This window comes from Etheostoma cragini, chromosome 15, assembly GCF_013103735.1.
Source record: "Etheostoma cragini isolate CJK2018 chromosome 15, CSU_Ecrag_1.0, whole genome shotgun sequence".
In the NCBI taxonomy this organism is placed as follows: Eukaryota; Metazoa; Chordata; class Actinopteri; order Perciformes; family Percidae; genus Etheostoma; species Etheostoma cragini.
In genome coordinates, this window is record NC_048421.1 from 3,417,425 (window position 1) to 3,435,416 (window position 17,992).

The following is a 17,992-nucleotide window of genomic DNA, read 5'->3' on the forward strand; positions in this document are numbered from 1 at the left end:
GGTACCTAATAAAGTGGCCGGTGAGTGTATATATATATATATATATATATATACACACACACACATACATACACACACATTACTGTATATACAGTTTTCTAATATAGAACACACACACACACACACTTTCAGTCAGGATACAATTTTGCAGGCTGTTGAAGTGACTCTGGAGGAATGAGAATGTCATCAAAGAAGCCCATGGTCACTGTGAAACAGACAAGGTAGTGTCAGCGTCTTGTTTGGTACGTGGGACAGCAGGACATGTGAGCCTTCAGGCCAACTGTTGTTTTCTTTTTTTAGACACAATTCAGACTGTGTGGCGAACTTCTTTTTTTTAAATACCCCAGACATTGTTACAGTTTATAAAAAAAGCAACATGTGGAGCAGACGGCAAGAGAAGGACAGCTATTTTGGAACCAAAGGCGTGAAAACAGTGTAACGTGAAAAGGCTGAGGGCCAGATCCTCTCAGATCCTAAAGGTCTCTTTGTGTATCCAGCACAACTGAGTGAAGTATGATGTATGGCAAAAAAATTAAGAAATAAGGCGGATATACAATGTATTTGCTATGGCTGACTACTCCGAATGATCAAGAGCTTGTAATTCTCAATAAAATTAAGTCACAAACATGGACTTTTATCTATTTTTTTTTAAGAAACAATAAGTAGACTAACACCAAATTATTCAAAACCTATTTTGAACAACCCTAACCCATTTTTCAAGCAGAAACTTACAACATTTGCTAGTTACTGCTTCTATGTATGAGGGCTTTTTAAATTATTATAAATTGAATATATGTGGGCTTTGGACTGTTGTTTGGACAAAAGACATTTGAAGAGGTCACCTTGAGCTCTGACAATAACTTTGCTAATACATTTCTGGAGATTAAATCAAACAGGCTGAGATGGAAAGACAGAAGTTACCATGGACTCCCTCTTGACTGCAGTACTTGATCTTGCCAAGCAGGATCTCATCGAGAAATGGGTGAAAAACAACATACCTGAAATGAACTGACAAAGACCAGAGGAAGATGGGAAGGAATCAGTAGGTGTAACATCTAAAGAGTTTCTAAAAACACAGTACATGGTTTGATGCAAGTGAATGAGGAAATGAGTGTGTCATCATACCTTTGGTGTGTGAGGCTCCGTCCCCGGGGAATATATAGGAGTCCTCCAGTTTAGTGATGTCGTACAAGCAGACGCACAGGCCAACGTTGTAGACCACCTGAGGTGATGAGAGCACGTCACAGCGATGCAAACGTGCCGGAATTACAATATTCCACAAGTGATTTGGCTTGAATGTCACAACAATTCAATTTCTATTCAATTTTATCCATAGTATGAAATCATAACAAGAGTTATCTTGAGACTTTACAGATAGAGTAGGTCTAGACCACACTCTATAATTCATAAAGTCCCAACAATTCTAGTATTTCCCCCAAGATCAAGCGTAGTGCGACAGTGCATAGGTCAGACTATAGAGTTTATATCAGCAAAAATACATTGTAGGCAATTTTCTCTAAGGAGGGTCACATGCAAACCGACTTTCAAAAAGCAAAACTCAAAATGTAAATAGCCAGACTGACTTGTTATCTTTTCTTAGCTTTAAATGCAAAATACTGTGCTTTCATATAGGGGTGGGGGGGAATCGATCCAGCATAGTATCACGATTTATTCATGGCAATACTGTATCGATAAACAGAGGCCAAGTATCCATCTTTTATTACATATTATTTATTATATATGTGTCGGTCAGTTTGCAGCAATAACATTGAAGGGATATGAACAAACAGAGAAATGTGTCTTTTAAAATAAAACTGATGTTGACAAAGTTTTTGACAAAGAGGGCTGTGATTGTTCCTGATGCTGTCTGTATGTGATGGGGAGACATAGGGCTGTTCTCATGTCTCCTGCTGCACCCAGGTCTCTCTCACAAAAGAGATGCCTAGTTTAAATAAAGGCAATAATAATTATAATAATAAACTTGACTTTTTGACTCTTTTGCATGCTACATGAAAACACACACAGAGACAGAGAGACAGAGACAAACACACACACACACACACACACCTTGTTGGCTAGTTTCTTGTTCAGCTCCTCTGCTATGGCATCGTTGAGTTGTCTCTGGAAGTTCCACGGAGGGATCCTGACGGTGTCCACCATCTCCACCAACACGAACATGATGCAGACTGCACCCTGTGAGCACGTAGCTACTCACTCACACACACATAATCTCACGATCACTCACACACACACACACAGAGCTACTGTGGTCGAACAATCGGACTGCACAGTCAGCTGAGCTGTCGCCTGTTTTCAGGACAGCGTTTCCTGTTTTTCCGCAGAGGACAGAGGAGAGGACTTTATTTTTTATCAATAATTGTTCAAAATCTAGATAAAGACCACAGGTAATTATAATAGTCTACAGCAAACTCACAGGAGCATCCATGATGTCTCCACGTGATTGTTTACGACAGTGCGCTTTTACGACATGTCGCAAAACTTAAAGGTACAGTGCCCATTTTTGAAGCTCTATTTTTTTGTTAATGTCATTATTTTTTCCTTTTTATGACTAATTTGCTAATTGGTTTCCATGCTTTTCACAGATTTGAAAATACAATAAAAAAAATCCCTAAACCTTTAAGTTTAATGATATTATTAGCCAATTATCATATACATAGATGCAATTGTCTGGTACCACCATAGACTGTATATTATTAACAGTCTATGGGTACCACACCCTTAGCTGCTAGAAGCCTGTAAAGCTATTGTAACAATCACTTATTGATTTAATTAAGTAAAGGAAAACACAAAAACATCCACTTCGGAATTTTATTTTTATTAATTTACAGTCGTTTTGTAATTGTCAAATTTGAATGCAGAAACCAGAGTGTAAGTGGAATCATCACTATGAAAAACTGTTCATATTCCTTCATATATATTTATTTGCTGTGTCTGAACAAATGAAACATTGTAAAATTGATTTCACACACACATCAGAGGGAAGTCTAACCAAGTACAAAATGGCACAGTAGGCATGCCTTCATGAACATCGTTTTGATTTGTCACTTTACAGTAGCGCTTTTAAAACTCAAAGGAACCAGTGAACATCAAAGCATTGTCTTACATCAAAGTATAAGCAAACTGCTGTTTTTTAAGCAGCCCTCTGTGCATAATCACATAATTATGGACTTGGTGATTCATTTAAAAAAATCATCTAATAATGTGTGATTTCGCAAATACAATGTCAATGTATAACCTTTACTTCTCAACATCTCAGTATTTTCATTAGGCATCTTTGGCAGTACATCTGACACACTGGTGAGGAGTGTTTAACTGTCAAAGTGACAAACTTTATGAGGGGCAAAAATGAATGATGATTCTCAAAGTGTTGGGCAGTTGAGTGAAAAGAACCCCTACCGGGAGTCATTCATGTCCATACTATCTTTAAAAGTTGGGCTGCTACAAAACAAAACAAAACTATAAATTAAGAAAAACTACACAAAACCATCATAAGTCACCTTCCTAAAAATGACAAGAACCTTTTCACTGTCAAAGCCCAGCAGTAACTGACAGCTACAATCCCAGACTGGTATGTGAAACCACTAGGTTAATGGGGCTTCAGTTTATTGAAGACAACGGAGGGGACTCTATAGCATGACATTATGTTACAAGCCATCACAAAGAGTAAGAGGCTCTCATTTAGAAAGCATAGCTAGCATACAGCTTGCTTGATCGCTCTCTCTTTGATTTACCTTTATAATGATTTATCATTTATGTACACACCCCTATACAAAGTGCAGCTATAAATCACATTTACACACACGGGTCCAAACCTAGTAACTGGTTTAGTACATAGGGACTGACCTCAGGAACTGTAATAATCCAAAAGTGTTTTTACTTCCTAGACAGCAGAAAGAAGAAGTGACGGATTTATAGACTTTCTGGTTGATGATAAGAGCTAAACACAGAAGACCAGCAATACTCCCACATAAAACATAGCAGCAATGACATCAAACATCCCTATGCCCACAACATTATCTAACCAGACTGTTTCATTAGTGCACACTAGGTAATCATCATGGTAAAACTCTAGTGTGTAGCAATAAAGAATTATCTTGAAAACTTGTGTATCAACAATGAATATTACAAGTTGTATGTCCGTCCTATAGGTTCAAACACACACACACACACACACACACACACACAAGTGAAATGTTTGCAGACAAAATGAAGCATGGCAAAGCATCCCTAAAACTAAAACAACAAAGTAGTGTACAGGCATCTGTACACTAGATTGTGAGTTACCTTGTGTATCAAGACAGCAGGCCTTCTCATGCTGCTTAGGACCAAACCTCAACCTGAACATGTTTTTTGTTGTTGTCATAAGACAAGCTCAGCCTGTTTTCTCCCGTTGCAGCTACACAAGGCCATTTCACACACTGGCAACTCCAGATGATAGTGATGAGAGAGACACAGAGAAACCGTGATAACTGGACATCTGTGAAGCTTTGTTCCAGAGGATGTAATTGGGATAATAAGATGAAAGATCCACTATGGAAGAGAAGAGCTTCCTCTGGATATCGTGGCAGACCTTTTAGGACACGGTTATTCTGCTATTTCCTTTGGGAACAAAAGAGGTCCTGTGTCTATACCACACACACATAAGAATTTACATTAAATATCTTGCCAAGTGTGGCTTTGCTGTCTAACAACACAGATCGGATTTCAGCCCATTACCCCAGACATTTCAAGCTGTGGTTTGGACTAGCCTGGTTAGAACAAGAAGAGAGAGACACACAGATTCGAACACAGACTGATGTTAACCCCAATGAAAAGAATTATGTATAACACACGCACACATACACACAGGACAAAACACAGATGGAAAGAAAAAAAACGGCAAGGCTGGCGCCAACACAATGGCATTGTGTGTGGTTTGTCATCCCAGTCTTCACACAATGGGGTGTTATATCATGCAAAAAGACAGAACAAGTAAGCAAGCAATAGAAGAGCAGCAGGAAACGCAGATTTATATTCAAAAGGAAAAGTGCAACAGCAGCAGAAAAACACAAGATCTCAGACTGAGTGACTGAGCTGTAGTTGTACCGTGACCGTGCAGCTGCTGATGGGATTTCAATAATGCCGCTTACAGTAAATAAAGTGTGCCTGGTATTTTGTTTACAGTGTGGCTACCAACTACGTAGAGAGGAAGACACATGTTCAAGTGGTCTAGTGGAGAATATACATGAAGAATTATAGAGAACAAAAGGGAAAGATGTTTTTCCCGGGACACGTCTGGAGATAATGAAGGAAAATTCATTCATTCATGCGAGTTGAACAACTCCGTGAGCTTATTGAGCGGTTTGGATGGAGACTACTGAAACAAACATTAAATAGGAGGTATAATTGATAACAAGAACTGTCTGGTCTTGGGGAGGATTTTGCAGTTTAATATTTTAAAGCAGGAAGCTGTTGGTTAACTCGTCACTGCTTCACCAGTTTTATTTGATATTCTGCCACTAACTATTAATCCAGGGTCTGAATCCTTGAAGATGGTATACAGTGTACGTGATAATGAAGTATGTTTTTTGTTAATGCTTCCACCATGCTGTATTTTCACAAAATTAGGATACTAAACTGTTCAATAGAGAAAGCCGAGTGTCTGTGGGTGATAATACTCAATGACAAACCTGATTTTAAACTGAGGAGTGATGCCAATATTAACGATGCTGCCTATAACAAAGACACACACACACACTGCTAGGCTTCGGTTATGTGCACTTGTTTGGGTGCGTTTGTGTAATTCTGCCTGTCGAAGTGCTTTTACAGTACCTGTCTGTGCATGTATATTCTTGTGTGTATATGTGTGTGCGCTTTTCATCTGTACAGCGACCTTGTGAGTGTGTGTGTGTGTGTGTGTATGTGTATTGTTTTTACTGAGCATGACTACAGCTGTCCAACCAACAAGTCTGGTAACCATCTACCGTTCACATCGCCTCTTCCTCTTTGCAAAGGTCAACATTTCTCCCTTTCTCAACCCATTCCAAGGCCCCTCGATGGCCCCCACAGGCCCCGCCTCCCTCCTCTCCACCAATTACTGGAGCTCTTTCATCCTGTTGAGAGCAGAGCCAGCCTTGAACCATTCAATCTGCGTCTCGTTGAAGGTGTGGTTGAGAGAGATGGACACCTGGCTGCCATCGCTGTGCTTGATCACTGCTGTCAGGGGCTGGAGGGAGGACGCAAACAAGATCATGTGTCAATCATTTATCCAATTATCATTTATCATTGAATTCCACATTACATTAAGGGAAGACTGCGCTGGCCTCTGGATCAATGTTTTATTAGTGCAGAATATTACTCACCTTGCCAGGAGCAAAGGATTTCAGCCCAGTGATTGAAATCTTGTCATCAGGGCGAATTTTGTCGTAGTCGCTGGGGTCGGCAAAAGTCAGAGGCAGCAGGCCCTGCTTCTTCAGGTTAGTCTCTGTGTGGAGGAATAAAAGATGGAAATATGAGACATAACAGCAAGACACTGACTCAGTGTTACTTCCTTCAGGTAACCAGAGAAGGGCCCCTTGTTTGTCAGAAGTATATGTTACACAGAAATACAAGGTCCTAATTCATAAAAGTACATTATGGGTGTCTTTTTTTCATGATGGTCATTATGGCCGTTTATATTCCAGTTTTTCAGCTATATAGAACAACTACCGGACATACATTTTAAATAATCATATAATACCCTATATTTAAACAGCAATTATTTTTGTGACTGATCTCATCTCTTCAGCGTCAGAGTTTTTAGCTTTTTCTCTGCCAGTCGTCATGATTTGGTGTCACAAAAGAACAACTGCCAGGGTCATTAACGCACATATTAACATTCACAAAGTGCTTTGCATTCTCTATTTATGCTTTAAAATGGGCACGTCCAGGGTGGGATAAAAGGCTGATTCAAGTGCGGACAATTGTGGGTAATCTGGTATTTATAAAGGAAACATTGCATACAGATGTGTGTTTTTTTGAGACCTCAGGAATTTTGGACCGGGATACATGATTAATAACCTATGTTGGATTGCAAGTAGTCAGGTTCCATTCAGCGACGATTATTTGTTCTGGAAGATGGGTCAATCTTGAGCATGATGGATAAGCACATAAGAAGCTGGGTCTAAACTAGTTTAATGATATCCAGACAGATTATTTTAAGAGGATGGAGGATGAAGGGGTGCTTTAAGTCCAGGAATGGGCATGTGAGATGGCTTGGGTGGCTGCATTTAAAAAAAAAAAGTAATATAAAAAGGGTTTACCAGGTTGGATGTCTAAAATAGAAAATTGGGAAAGTACCTGAACTTTCTGGAGGGCTCCTAAGAAGCTTTTTGCTTGGGAGAGACAAGTATGATGGGCTCACGATGTTGTCATTTACACATACATTTATGGTTTACGGTCTATTTTGCTTCCCTGTTTCCTCTACCTTTCACAAAGAAAAATATATAAATGTTTTAAATGCGAGCATTATAAAATTGCCAAGATCTCTCTTAACATATTGAGGTTAGCATGTTTTTTTCTCTCTGTGCTCTGGAATTTACCGTGGATTCTGGCAAAGCTCTTGACAATGATGGCGCGTCCTCCAAGGTGCCGAGGCTCCAGGGCAGCGTGCTCTCTACTAGACCCTTCTCCATAGTTCTCGTCTCCAACCACCACCCAGTTTACTCCATTGGCCTGGATTATGCAGTTTAACAAAGACAAAGGAAACATTTAAATGGTCGGGAAAATATGCAACACCAATAATAATTTTGTCTGGCTTTTAGTTTAGTAGCACTAGCATGCTGCAAAATCTACACTCAGTTGCCAGTTTGTTTTGTGCACTTATCAGTCACTCTACAGTCCTGCAGTAAATCCAGCACTCCGTTTTTTGATGAAACAGTTTGAGAGATGTTGATTCAACTTCATGGTCATTTTGGAGGCTGCAGTTACTGGTGCTGTTTAATTGTACTGTGTTATACTGAAAGGTGTTTGTATCATTGTGTACATTCTATTTAAATAAACTCAGGTAGTCTAAATATCAGAAACACCCTTCTGTATACTGCAATACAGTCCAACAGCACCAAAATAATCAAAATCTAAACATCTGAACCTTCATGACAGCAGGATGTATTGCAGGACTGTAGCTGTTAGACTGCATTGGTTGCAGTTAGCTGTACCAAATAAACAGGCCACCGTTTGTACATGTGCCACCAAAGAAATGGAACCATCAACAGACACCGTCCCATTGAGCTGACCTTGTAATAGCGGGCCACATCAGGCACACCTCCGAAATCTCCTGTCAGCAGGTTCTTGACTTTGTTGACGGCATCGTTGTCAGTGTTGACTGCACCAATCAGCATATTGTTGGAGATGTTGTCCAGGTGGCCGCGGAATTTCAGCCAGGGCCCGGCAGCGCTGATGTGGTCGGTGGTGCACTTTCCCTTCACCTACAGCAGCAGAAAAAACAAGAGGAAGGCGATACGGAGGATCAGGAAAGAAGGAACAGAAACTAAGCAACAGCTATTTAACACTACTATTTATATGATTCAGTGGAGTTTCAGTCACCTTTGTGCAAACGGAACAAATCAGCTAATTCAATCTACTCATCCAAAGACATGGAGGCCCTTCACTATTAGAAAAGCTATTCCTCCTTTAACTAGTGGACCCATCCTAAAGGGCATGAACACGGTTTCTGTGCTAACTGAAGGGTTTTAGTCTTTGTTAAAAGAAATTGCTTTAAGACAGGAAAAGGGTGTCCAACATTTTTCTTACTTGCTCATTTACAACAACTTTCCTTCCATTTCTGCTGCTCACCTTGATGAGGACCCTCATGTCCTCCATGTCTTTTCCATGCCACTTGTCGAAGGGCTCCAGCAGCTGCAGACGGTTGCTGGTCGGGCTCACTTGCACCTGAACAACATCAAATCCGGGTAAGAAAGAAAAAGGGTTTTCCAGGAAAATGTTCAAAGGCTAGCGGGGAAGACAACTTCCAGATCTAACTGAATTTTATTCCAAGACAACACCAAGACAATCCTTTTCCGTTTGTTTCTGTTTCTCTTTTTTTCCTTGACAACTTTCATATTACTCATTTCTGCCCAATCAAGCCTTAATCCCGTTTGATTACTCTTTCATGTACTGCTTTCAAACGGTTATTGGGTTACGACCTCACTAACAGTCTGTTTTATTAGTGCTGTGCTCCTTTCTAGACTGTTGAGATTATATACTGTATCTTTAAAATATTGGGTTTAATTTTGTTTTGAATTAAATGTATGCAAGTTTGGGCTTGTTGTACCCTAGATGTACGAACAAGAGGTCTTTTGATGTATTGTGAGTATAAATTTAATGGAACGATGTAATCCAGTTTATGTAATATTCTTACGAAATAATAGAGATCCCAGAAAGAGTAGCTTCTGTTTAAGACAGACAAAAGCTGATGGGGATCTTCCAAACAAATAAAAAACAAACCTTTACTGCGCTGCTCTCAGCCGGGGGGTGCTGGTAGGTGTCCTGGCCTGGGTCAAAGTCCCTGGAGGGGAGCTCGTCACCGGTGGGGGGTTCCAGCTTGAACTTTTCTCCATTAGCAGCCGTCAGGTAGTCGGTCTCTGGGTTAAAGTCGAGTGTCCCAGCAATTGCCATGGCAGTGACAATCTACAATGAATTACATAATTTAGGCTGTGCAAATGTCACCATGACTACAGAAATACAAATTCTATTGTTATTCCTTCATTGATACACACTCACTATGGTGGATGCATGAACTACTGTAAGTCTGTCTCTTGATGGTCTATATCCACAACGTTCTATTTATAAACAAATTCAGCTAGATCTCACTTTTTTTGGAAGGATGTCAATTACCTTTTGCTCTTTGTGTTAGAATTTTATACTCCGCTGGATTTCTGAGGCATTTGGTTAACTGTTCCTCAGATCTCTGCAGGGTAAATTCAGACAGCTAGCTAGACTATCTGTCCAATCAGAGTTTTCTGTTGCACAACTAAAACAACTTTCAAATATGCACAACTTCCACCAAAACAAGTTCCCTCCAGAGGCTATTTTGCAGCGGCACCGTGGCTACGTCCGGCGCTTTGCACCGCCCAAGACAATTGTGATTGCTTTAAAGAAATGCCAATCAACCAGCGCACGTTTTCTCCCACCCCGGAACGCTCTGTGGACTAGCGAGACCTTCCTCCGCAGCGCTGTGGATGAAGCTTGTATTTCGCCTCGTGTTCAACCTGCAGTACTTCTTACCTCAGGAGAGGTGACAAACGCATGAGTAGCTGGGTTAGCATCATTCCTGGCAGTGAAGTTCCTGTTGTAGGATGTGACAATAGTATTCTTCTCTCCTTTTTTCACATCCTTCCTGAAAAAAAGTCAAAACACTGAGCTTTCAGTCTGGAGGAATTTTCTATTTGGTCTTTAGACTTTACTTGGTACTTTTTGTGCGGTGAGCCAACAATCACGAAGCAGTTTACAAGATTAAAAAAGTCTAAAGCCCTACGAAAAACATGATGAACATGATACAGCCTTTCTAGAGGAAAAGGGTTTGTTTTCTTTTATGAAAATCTGCATTTGAGATTTATTGTATATAAATGTGTCATTTTGGCCTCTGATTGATGCTACGGGGAAGTTTATCAAAAGTCCAAACTAGAAAGAGTTGTGGTGAGCATGAACACTCTTTAGACTGATATTTCCTGTGTAAAGTCGAGAGAAATTGGCCCGGTTGTAGCGAGAGAGGAAAGGTCATCCGAAACAGTGGTATTATACTCTGAAGATCTATATATTCAAAAACCATTTAACGGCATGAACCAGTGTTGGTAGAGAAGAAAATAATCCGGAAAGTTGTTTAAAAATCATTATCCGGGACTACTTCTACAGAATGTCACGGCAAGCTGGTTGATGGGCAACAATATATTTTGCTTTGTAGCAAAGAGTTGGAAGAATCAACCGTCATGACCCTGCTGCCAGCGGGGCACAATTAGCCTTTACAAATGAGTTGCTTACCTGTCCCACTGTCCGATGCAGGGGCCACAAGCATTGGCGAGTACGACCCCTCCAACATCACTCAGGATCTTGGTCTGAAACAGGGACAACATGAAGATATCCTTTCCTGCATCTTTCAAACACATACCGGTACTATTATCTAAATGTCATACATATAAATAAATAAAGACTATGGACAAACTGCCCAAATACTTTGGGTCACTCCCTAAATGTCGGTGGGATTCTGACTCACATATCCATCTCTCTCAATAGTGGCCCGGATCTGCTCAGAACCAGGGGTGACTGTGAACTGGGACTTGCACTTCAGACCTTTATCCAGAGCCTGCTTGGCCAGAGAGGCCGCCCTGCCCATGTCCTCATAGCTCGAGTTGGTGCAGCTGCCGATTAGACCTGCAACAAGTTAAATGCTTATGAGAAGAGAACTGAGAATGATGACAGTCAAGTGAATTTGTATAAAGTTAGTGGCAGATCGGGACCTTTTTCCACATGAAATGAGAGGAAAAGTGTGAAGAGACGTAATAAAAAAAAAAGACAAGTATGTCATTATACATCTTTATAATAATATTCTACTCATCCTGTCAATGACTGTAATTATACTGCGCTCAGTAATCATTTTAGTAAGCTACTTTGTAAGACTACATGACAGAGCTGTAACATGATCTGTTTATATCTGGTGAATTACACAGCTCATGGGAACAAAAAGAATTATCACCTGACAAAGCTTTACAAATATTGACAATTGTAAGATAATGCAGCTGTGTCGCAAATACTTACCAACTTTTACCTCCAGGGGCCAGCCGCTCTTCTTGGCCGTAGCCCCGATCTCAGACACAGGGTGGGCCAGGTCTGGGGTGAACGGCCCGTTGATGTGAGGCTTCAACTGTCAAGAGGAGAAGGGAAACAAGGCATGATGTAGAACAGTGATAATTTCAGTAATGTAGGACATGTTTGCATATGCTATAAATATTGTTTTCTAAATTTGGAAACTTTAAAAAAAAATTAAAAGAGGAACACTGATGGCACAATTAGGCTTCATCACGCAGCCACATGATACAAAATGAGACAAAGCATATGAATGTGAGAATGTGGGTGCTGTAGTTTTTAAGGGAAAGCTTTTACTTCGAACATAAAATTGGTAGGTCAGTTATTATTAATGAAAGTCGTACATTTTTGGTTTGCCACACAGTTTTAGTACCGTAGTCATCCAACAAGGTATTTAATGTTTTAATAAGCAAGTTTATAAGTTTTAATGCTTGTCTTAACATAATACACATATTTTAGCAGCAAGGTGCTCCAACATATAATCAAATGATCTACTATATAACTTAATAATACTGTAACTCCTGACCTCCTGTATCCACACACAGACTGATGTCACAATGACAAACATGGTCAGCCTCATACCAGGTATTATGGTGGTAGGACAAACTGTTTGCCCCAAATCCATTACACATCCTGATTCTTGGTAGGTTTTAGTGTATTCACACTAGAAAACTGGGCAAATGAATTATAACCAAACCAGAGAGAATGCCTAATAAAGTCCCAGGTTGACCGTTGCACAAATTCTAAAATTTCCTGTTGGTATTAAATTGTAAAGTATGTTGAATTCTCTGTATACTAACTACTAAAGCAATATACTATGATGATTAGTATGCAGTACAGACAGTAAATAATTAATATGTAGTATGGATTTGGGATATGCCAATGTGTTACATAACACAACTCGTGAAAATGTTTAGACTCACCTCGCTCAGGTTAATCTCTACGACCTGGTCGTACTCACAGCCATTATCTGGGACCAAGTCCTCTTTGAACCGATCAGCCACAGAGGAAATCTCTGAGCGGGAATGAAGAAGGGCACAAAGTTGCAGTTAAGACGCAGTAAATAAGGACTAAACAGAAAGAGACTGAGAGAACAGTAATAGACTAACCTCCACGGCCAGTTTTCTCCAGGTAGGTCTTCATGCGGTGGTTGTAGGGGAAAACCGACGTGGTGGCTCCAATCTCAGCACCCATGTTACAGATAGTGGCCATCCCTGAAATAATTTAAGAGTCTCACTTTACCTTAAGTTGCAAGAAATGTATCATCTATTCAAGAAAGATATAGTCGGTAGTTGAGGCTGTCACTGTTCTTAATTTCTTTGATTTTCACATGTAAACACAGAATGTATTTTGCCAGCGTTTAAAGTCCTGTAATGCTTCTCATCCTCACCAGTGCAGGAAATGGAGTCAACTCCAGGCCCATGATACTCCACAATGGCACCAGTGCCACCCTTCACAGTCAGGATGCCGGCCACCTTCAGGATGACATCCTTTGGAGAGGTCCAGCCAGACAAGGTACCTGTCAGCTTCACTCCAATCACCTGACGGAAAAACAACAACACCACAGGCTTAAACAAATGGCCAAACAATCATTTGTAGATACGTTTATTGGTTGAAAACAGGGTTTAAGCTGCTATTGAAATTTGAAGTAATTTACAAGATTACAAGTGTCAAGAACTCACATTAGGACACTTGAGCTCCCAAGGGATTCCAGCCATGACATCCACAGCATCAGCTCCGCCCACTCCAATACAGATGGCCCCCAGGCCACCGCCATTGGGAGTGTGGGAGTCTGTACCAATCAGCATCACTCCAGGATAGGCGTAATTCTCCAGGATGATCTGTCCAAATAAAAAGGACATTTACTGTCAGCCACACATTATTTTCTTAGGATGTAGAATTCAACAAACTGCTATTTAAACAGACACATTTTCTAGGAATGTCTTTTTCTGGTGTCCTTCTAGAAAAGTAGTCATTTCAAAATAGAAGCCTCTGGAAGTAGGCTGAACACGTAAATCATTCCGCAAAGTCACGATCAAACACCCAAGGGAAATAACAATACGCAAAACACATTTTCAAGCATTAATGAAAATGCACTTCATTTCCATCTGTCCTCTATCTGTCCTTCCATCTGTTCTCCCTTTAGCCCTCAGATTATAAATCAGTGTATTGTACCTGATGGATGATCCCTGATCCGGGTTTCCAGAAGCCAACTCCATATTTAGCACCAGCAGTTGCAAGAAAGTTGTACACCTCCTCATTTACTTCCTGTGTTAAGAGTAATTTGGAGAGAGATATTTTCATTTATGATACATCATACACAATATGTATAACATTCCTTCCATCTGTCCCCTGTGTGTACTCACCTTAGCCCTCTGTAGGTCCTCCGTCCCTCCGATCTGAGCCTCAATCAGATGATCACAGTGGATAGTGGAGGGGACCGCCACCTTGGGCAGACCACTGCTGATGAACTGAAGCATTGCCATCTGAGCTGTAGCATCCTGCATAGCAACGCGGTCTGGACGCAGGCGCAGATAGGTGCGGCCGCGCTCGATGTCCTGCCCTGCTGGATCATCCAGGTGACCATACACAATCTTCTCTGACAGTGTGAGAGGCCTGCTGAGCCTGGTGGGCCGGATTAATGGAAAGATGTGGTAAAAAAATAGTGCTGTGTTGTATAGTTTTTTGCATCAGATGTCTTATAAATATCTATTCAAGTGTTCTTGCTTTGTCCTTTTGTGTTTTGTGTCTAACTTCTGGAAGATACTACATTTCCTCTGATGTCAGGATTCCTGGACACCATCAGGATTTATGGCTTTGTTGGGACAGCAACAGCTAGCAGCTTACTGTTCATACAATAGTCACATAATAGCCACACAAAAGGCTTTCCTACTCTTATATCACAGCATGTGGTGAACACCAGGACATCCACAGTTAGCTCCGTGGGCCCTGCCGTCAACACTGTAAATGTCACAACATTCACTGTGCAGCTGGAATAAACACCAGCAATTCCTCATGAGCCAAACTTTAAACAACAAGGACCCTGTGTATCATGTGTATTTCGGAAAAGGGCAGCTGCTGACCTGCTGCGCACAATGTTGATGTTCTCGTGCATCTTCTCATAGTTAATGCTGGTATCAGGCTCAAAGCGGCTCATAGACACCTTGGCCTTGGCGTTGAATGCTGCGGAGACATGAAAACGCCTTGCCCCGGTTCCAAGGGCCAGCTAGACCAGAGCAAACAGAGGACAGTTTTGAGAAATAACACCATAAACAAAGTTTTACTGTACGGTTCACTCATAACATTTTGAGTTACATAAAAACCATGCAGAGGAAAGAGAGGTCATTAAGTTTTGCAAGAATGAGATCACATGTGAGGATTGTTAAACATAATCTCGCAAGTGGCACTAGTAAAAATGTGGTGTATAAAGACAGAAAAATAATCCTATTTTGGTTACAAAAGGCTCATCAGTTTGGTTAAACACTGACATCAGATCAGAAAGAGAATTTGGAAGGAACTAAGTCACAGGCTATGAAAATACTTTCCAAATCTTCCTGCAACGTCAGAATATCAGACTGACGTTCATCTATCTGTAGACACATGGAGCACTTTGAAAGGCTGCAAGATATGAGGAAAATATCTAATTGAGATTGTTTGATTATTATTGTGATTGCAATATGATTCACAATATTGGAGAGAATTATATTATCTGTATCACTATTCTTGTTTAAAAACATTACATATCAAAAAATGATTAGTGTTATTTTTGCAAGCATCCCAAGACTTAGATATTGCACTAGTTCATATTGTGGTCTGATTTCAATAAAACTGCGATAAATTGTGCAGCCCTACCTTCTTTCAATAACTATGTACTTTAAGTGTGCAATGTAAAACTTGATTATGGATTAAAATAGATCCAACTATTGCATCCCAATTATGGAACCCAATAATAGACCAAATGTTTGAAATGTAATCACAACCCTGCATTAGGTTTTTTAATCATTTGTATTAGTTGATGTCTTTTGCCACTACTAGCAAAGTAAGCTATATAAAGATATAGGATTGGAATTGAATCTTTCATGCCAATGAGTGACCCAAGGCATTACATGAGGGATGCTATGTTCACTTGCTTAATATCTGACCCTCAGTGTTGATATTCAGTGGAAAGTCACTGTCCTCACAGAAAACTGGGTGAAGGTTTATACAGCTCATATTTCAGGAGTAAGCCTCCCCCGCTAGGCCATTTACTGACAGTCTGATACACAACACTGTTACCCATGTATGAGCGCTAAAACCTACAGGCAAAGTAAGTCAGAGGAACACTATTAACTACAAGAATCAGTGTAAGTAAATCCGCAGCAGTGAAACATTTGCTTAAAAGCCCTCTCATAGTAAAGAAATGTTGCAGGTCAGCATTGACCAGTGATCCAAAATATTGTAAATATCGTCAGTTTGGTATTTTTCAGGTATTCCATTAGCTCAAACAGACGTTTTGGGTTGTCATTAAAAAAATCATAAACATTGACTGAACGAGCTAATGGCTCAAAAATCAACAATCGTCTTATTTTCACAACAAATCTCCATTACTGTGTGTACTTTAGAAGTGGATTCTCCTTGTATTTCGTTCTCCTTTATAACATATAATACATTTATTGGAATAATGGATTTGAGGCATATGTGAGTGTGTATATATATGATGAAATAATCTATGAGAAATGTTAATAAAAATATACATAAAAATATTCATAAACCTATGGAGCACCAAGAAAATCAAGAGCTCACCCAGAACAAAACTAAATGTATTTCCCTCATTTACAAGACATGACATGATGAAAGTGGCTCCTTTTCTACAGTGATGCTCATGAGCTGCTTAAGGTGACTAAAGAGGAATTTTAAAAAAAATCATCTTTTGGAAATGTATGTTAATGCCTTAATCGAACATTGAGGAAAAATCCAAACTTTAAGGACACCAAAAGCCAGTTATTTCATCGATCAGAATACTATGCATCTTGATAAAGCTCCCTTGGCCTTTGGAATTAAAATAGCCCCCCCCCCCACATCGTCACATACGCTTCACCATACATAGAGATTGGCATGGGGAACTTTCCATAAGATCATCTCTCAATGCAATTTTGAGATGGTATTAGGCTTACTGAAAGAACACCATGGCAATGATATTATGGTATCATTGGCGGAGTATGGTAAAGGGTATGTGATGATGGGGGGGGGGGGGGTATTTTCATTCCAAAGGCCAAGGGAACTTTACCAGGATGCATAGTATCCTGATCCATCAAATAACTGGCCTTTAAAAATAAAAATCTCCCTGCTTCTATGGGAATTTAACATAGGTGTGTCTATACTCATCACCGTTTTTAAGGAAGAACATTTATTTATTGACGACACATTATTCAATTACAAAGAAAATTGGTGTCCTTAAAGGTTAATTCATTTTTTAATTAAGGTATTCTTTTCCAAAAGATTATTTTTTGTATTCTGCTTTTTAGTTAACTTAGGCAGGGGTTCCTATACTCATCAGCAGCACTGTACACAGCTGCTTACTGAAGACCCTGTGCTATTTCAAATAAACACACAAAGTATCTGATTTGAGCCACTACCCAACACACGAGAGAAACACACTTCTGTGCATCAGTCCGCGCGGTTAGAGATGAGCCGGTGTGAAGTGCGTGTTGAGAAAACTCCGTAACCTTGCGATCACCTTGCAACCATCACGGCGCCTGGGACCGTTTCCAGCCACTGTTCAGTTACTGCCGAGTGAACTGGATACTGCGATTAACAACAACATGATATAATACGGCGTAACATAAAATGTTCCTGTACGGTCGGACGTGGTTTCTAACCGCTGCGAAGCGTCGTTGTCATGTGTCAGACGAGGACACCGTGACCTGTTCCTGCGGCTCGGTGCGCACTCACTTCCACATTTACTCGCTGTCGTTCAAACGTAAGCAATGGCGGCTGTACTACACAACATAACATATCTATTGTCACTTGTGTACTCGATAGCAAGGCAGTTACAAACTCTATAAAAGTAAAATAACGTTTTCTTACCCGCAACCTAGTGACAGTCAAACAGTAAGACGCCATTTTGTTCACTGACAAAGATGATAGTGTCGCCCTTAAGTGACGTAACTGGCTT

General features: G+C 40.3%; 2 protein-coding genes across 2 annotated transcripts in view; both read right to left on the reverse strand.

Annotated features, from left to right (window-relative positions):
* Positions 1 to 2,484, reverse strand: part of polr3h (polymerase (RNA) III (DNA directed) polypeptide H) — a 4,689-nt gene extending 2,205 nt beyond the window's left edge. Inside the window, exons 1-4 of the mRNA XM_034893249.1 lie at positions 2,068 to 2,484; positions 1,126 to 1,222; positions 922 to 1,008; positions 142 to 205 (exon numbers count right to left, since the gene is read on the reverse strand). Coding sequence (XP_034749140.1) covers positions 142 to 205; positions 922 to 1,008; positions 1,126 to 1,222; positions 2,068 to 2,178 — 359 coding nt within the window. The 5' untranslated portion in view covers positions 2,179 to 2,484. The remainder of the gene's footprint in view (positions 1 to 141; positions 206 to 921; positions 1,009 to 1,125; positions 1,223 to 2,067) is intronic.
* Positions 2,485 to 5,901: 3,417 nt separating this feature from the next.
* LOC117957461 (aconitate hydratase, mitochondrial-like) lies at positions 5,902 to 17,980 on the reverse strand. Its single transcript, XM_034893219.1, has 18 exons — positions 17,905 to 17,980; positions 14,922 to 15,064; positions 14,205 to 14,463; positions 14,014 to 14,106; positions 13,521 to 13,679; positions 13,229 to 13,379; positions 12,948 to 13,052; positions 12,762 to 12,853; positions 11,791 to 11,896; positions 11,249 to 11,406; positions 11,017 to 11,090; positions 10,264 to 10,375; positions 9,484 to 9,666; positions 8,833 to 8,928; positions 8,274 to 8,465; positions 7,581 to 7,713; positions 6,363 to 6,484; positions 5,902 to 6,226 (listed from the first exon to the last, which is right to left on the reverse strand). Exons 1-18 carry the CDS (start codon positions 17,938 to 17,940, stop codon positions 6,095 to 6,097), a joined length of 2,346 nt encoding a protein of 781 aa, XP_034749110.1. The 5' UTR covers positions 17,941 to 17,980; the 3' UTR covers positions 5,902 to 6,094.
* Between the last annotated feature and the right edge of the window lie 12 nt (positions 17,981 to 17,992).

What these genes read in the sequence shown, in the direction of transcription:
- LOC117957461 (XM_034893219.1), bottom strand. Translation starts at nt 17,940, where the DNA reads ATGGCGTCTTACTGTTTGACTGTCACTAGGTTGCGG. An exon ending in AGGACCTACAGAGGGCTAAG is followed by an intron (nt 14,107 to 14,204) that starts GTGAGTACACAC and finishes CTCTTAACACAG; the next exon opens with GAAGTAAATGAGGAGGTGTA. An exon ending in ACATGAGGGTCCTCATCAAG is followed by an intron (nt 8,466 to 8,832) that starts GTGAGCAGCAGA and finishes CTGCTGCTGTAG; the next exon opens with GTGAAGGGAAAGTGCACCAC.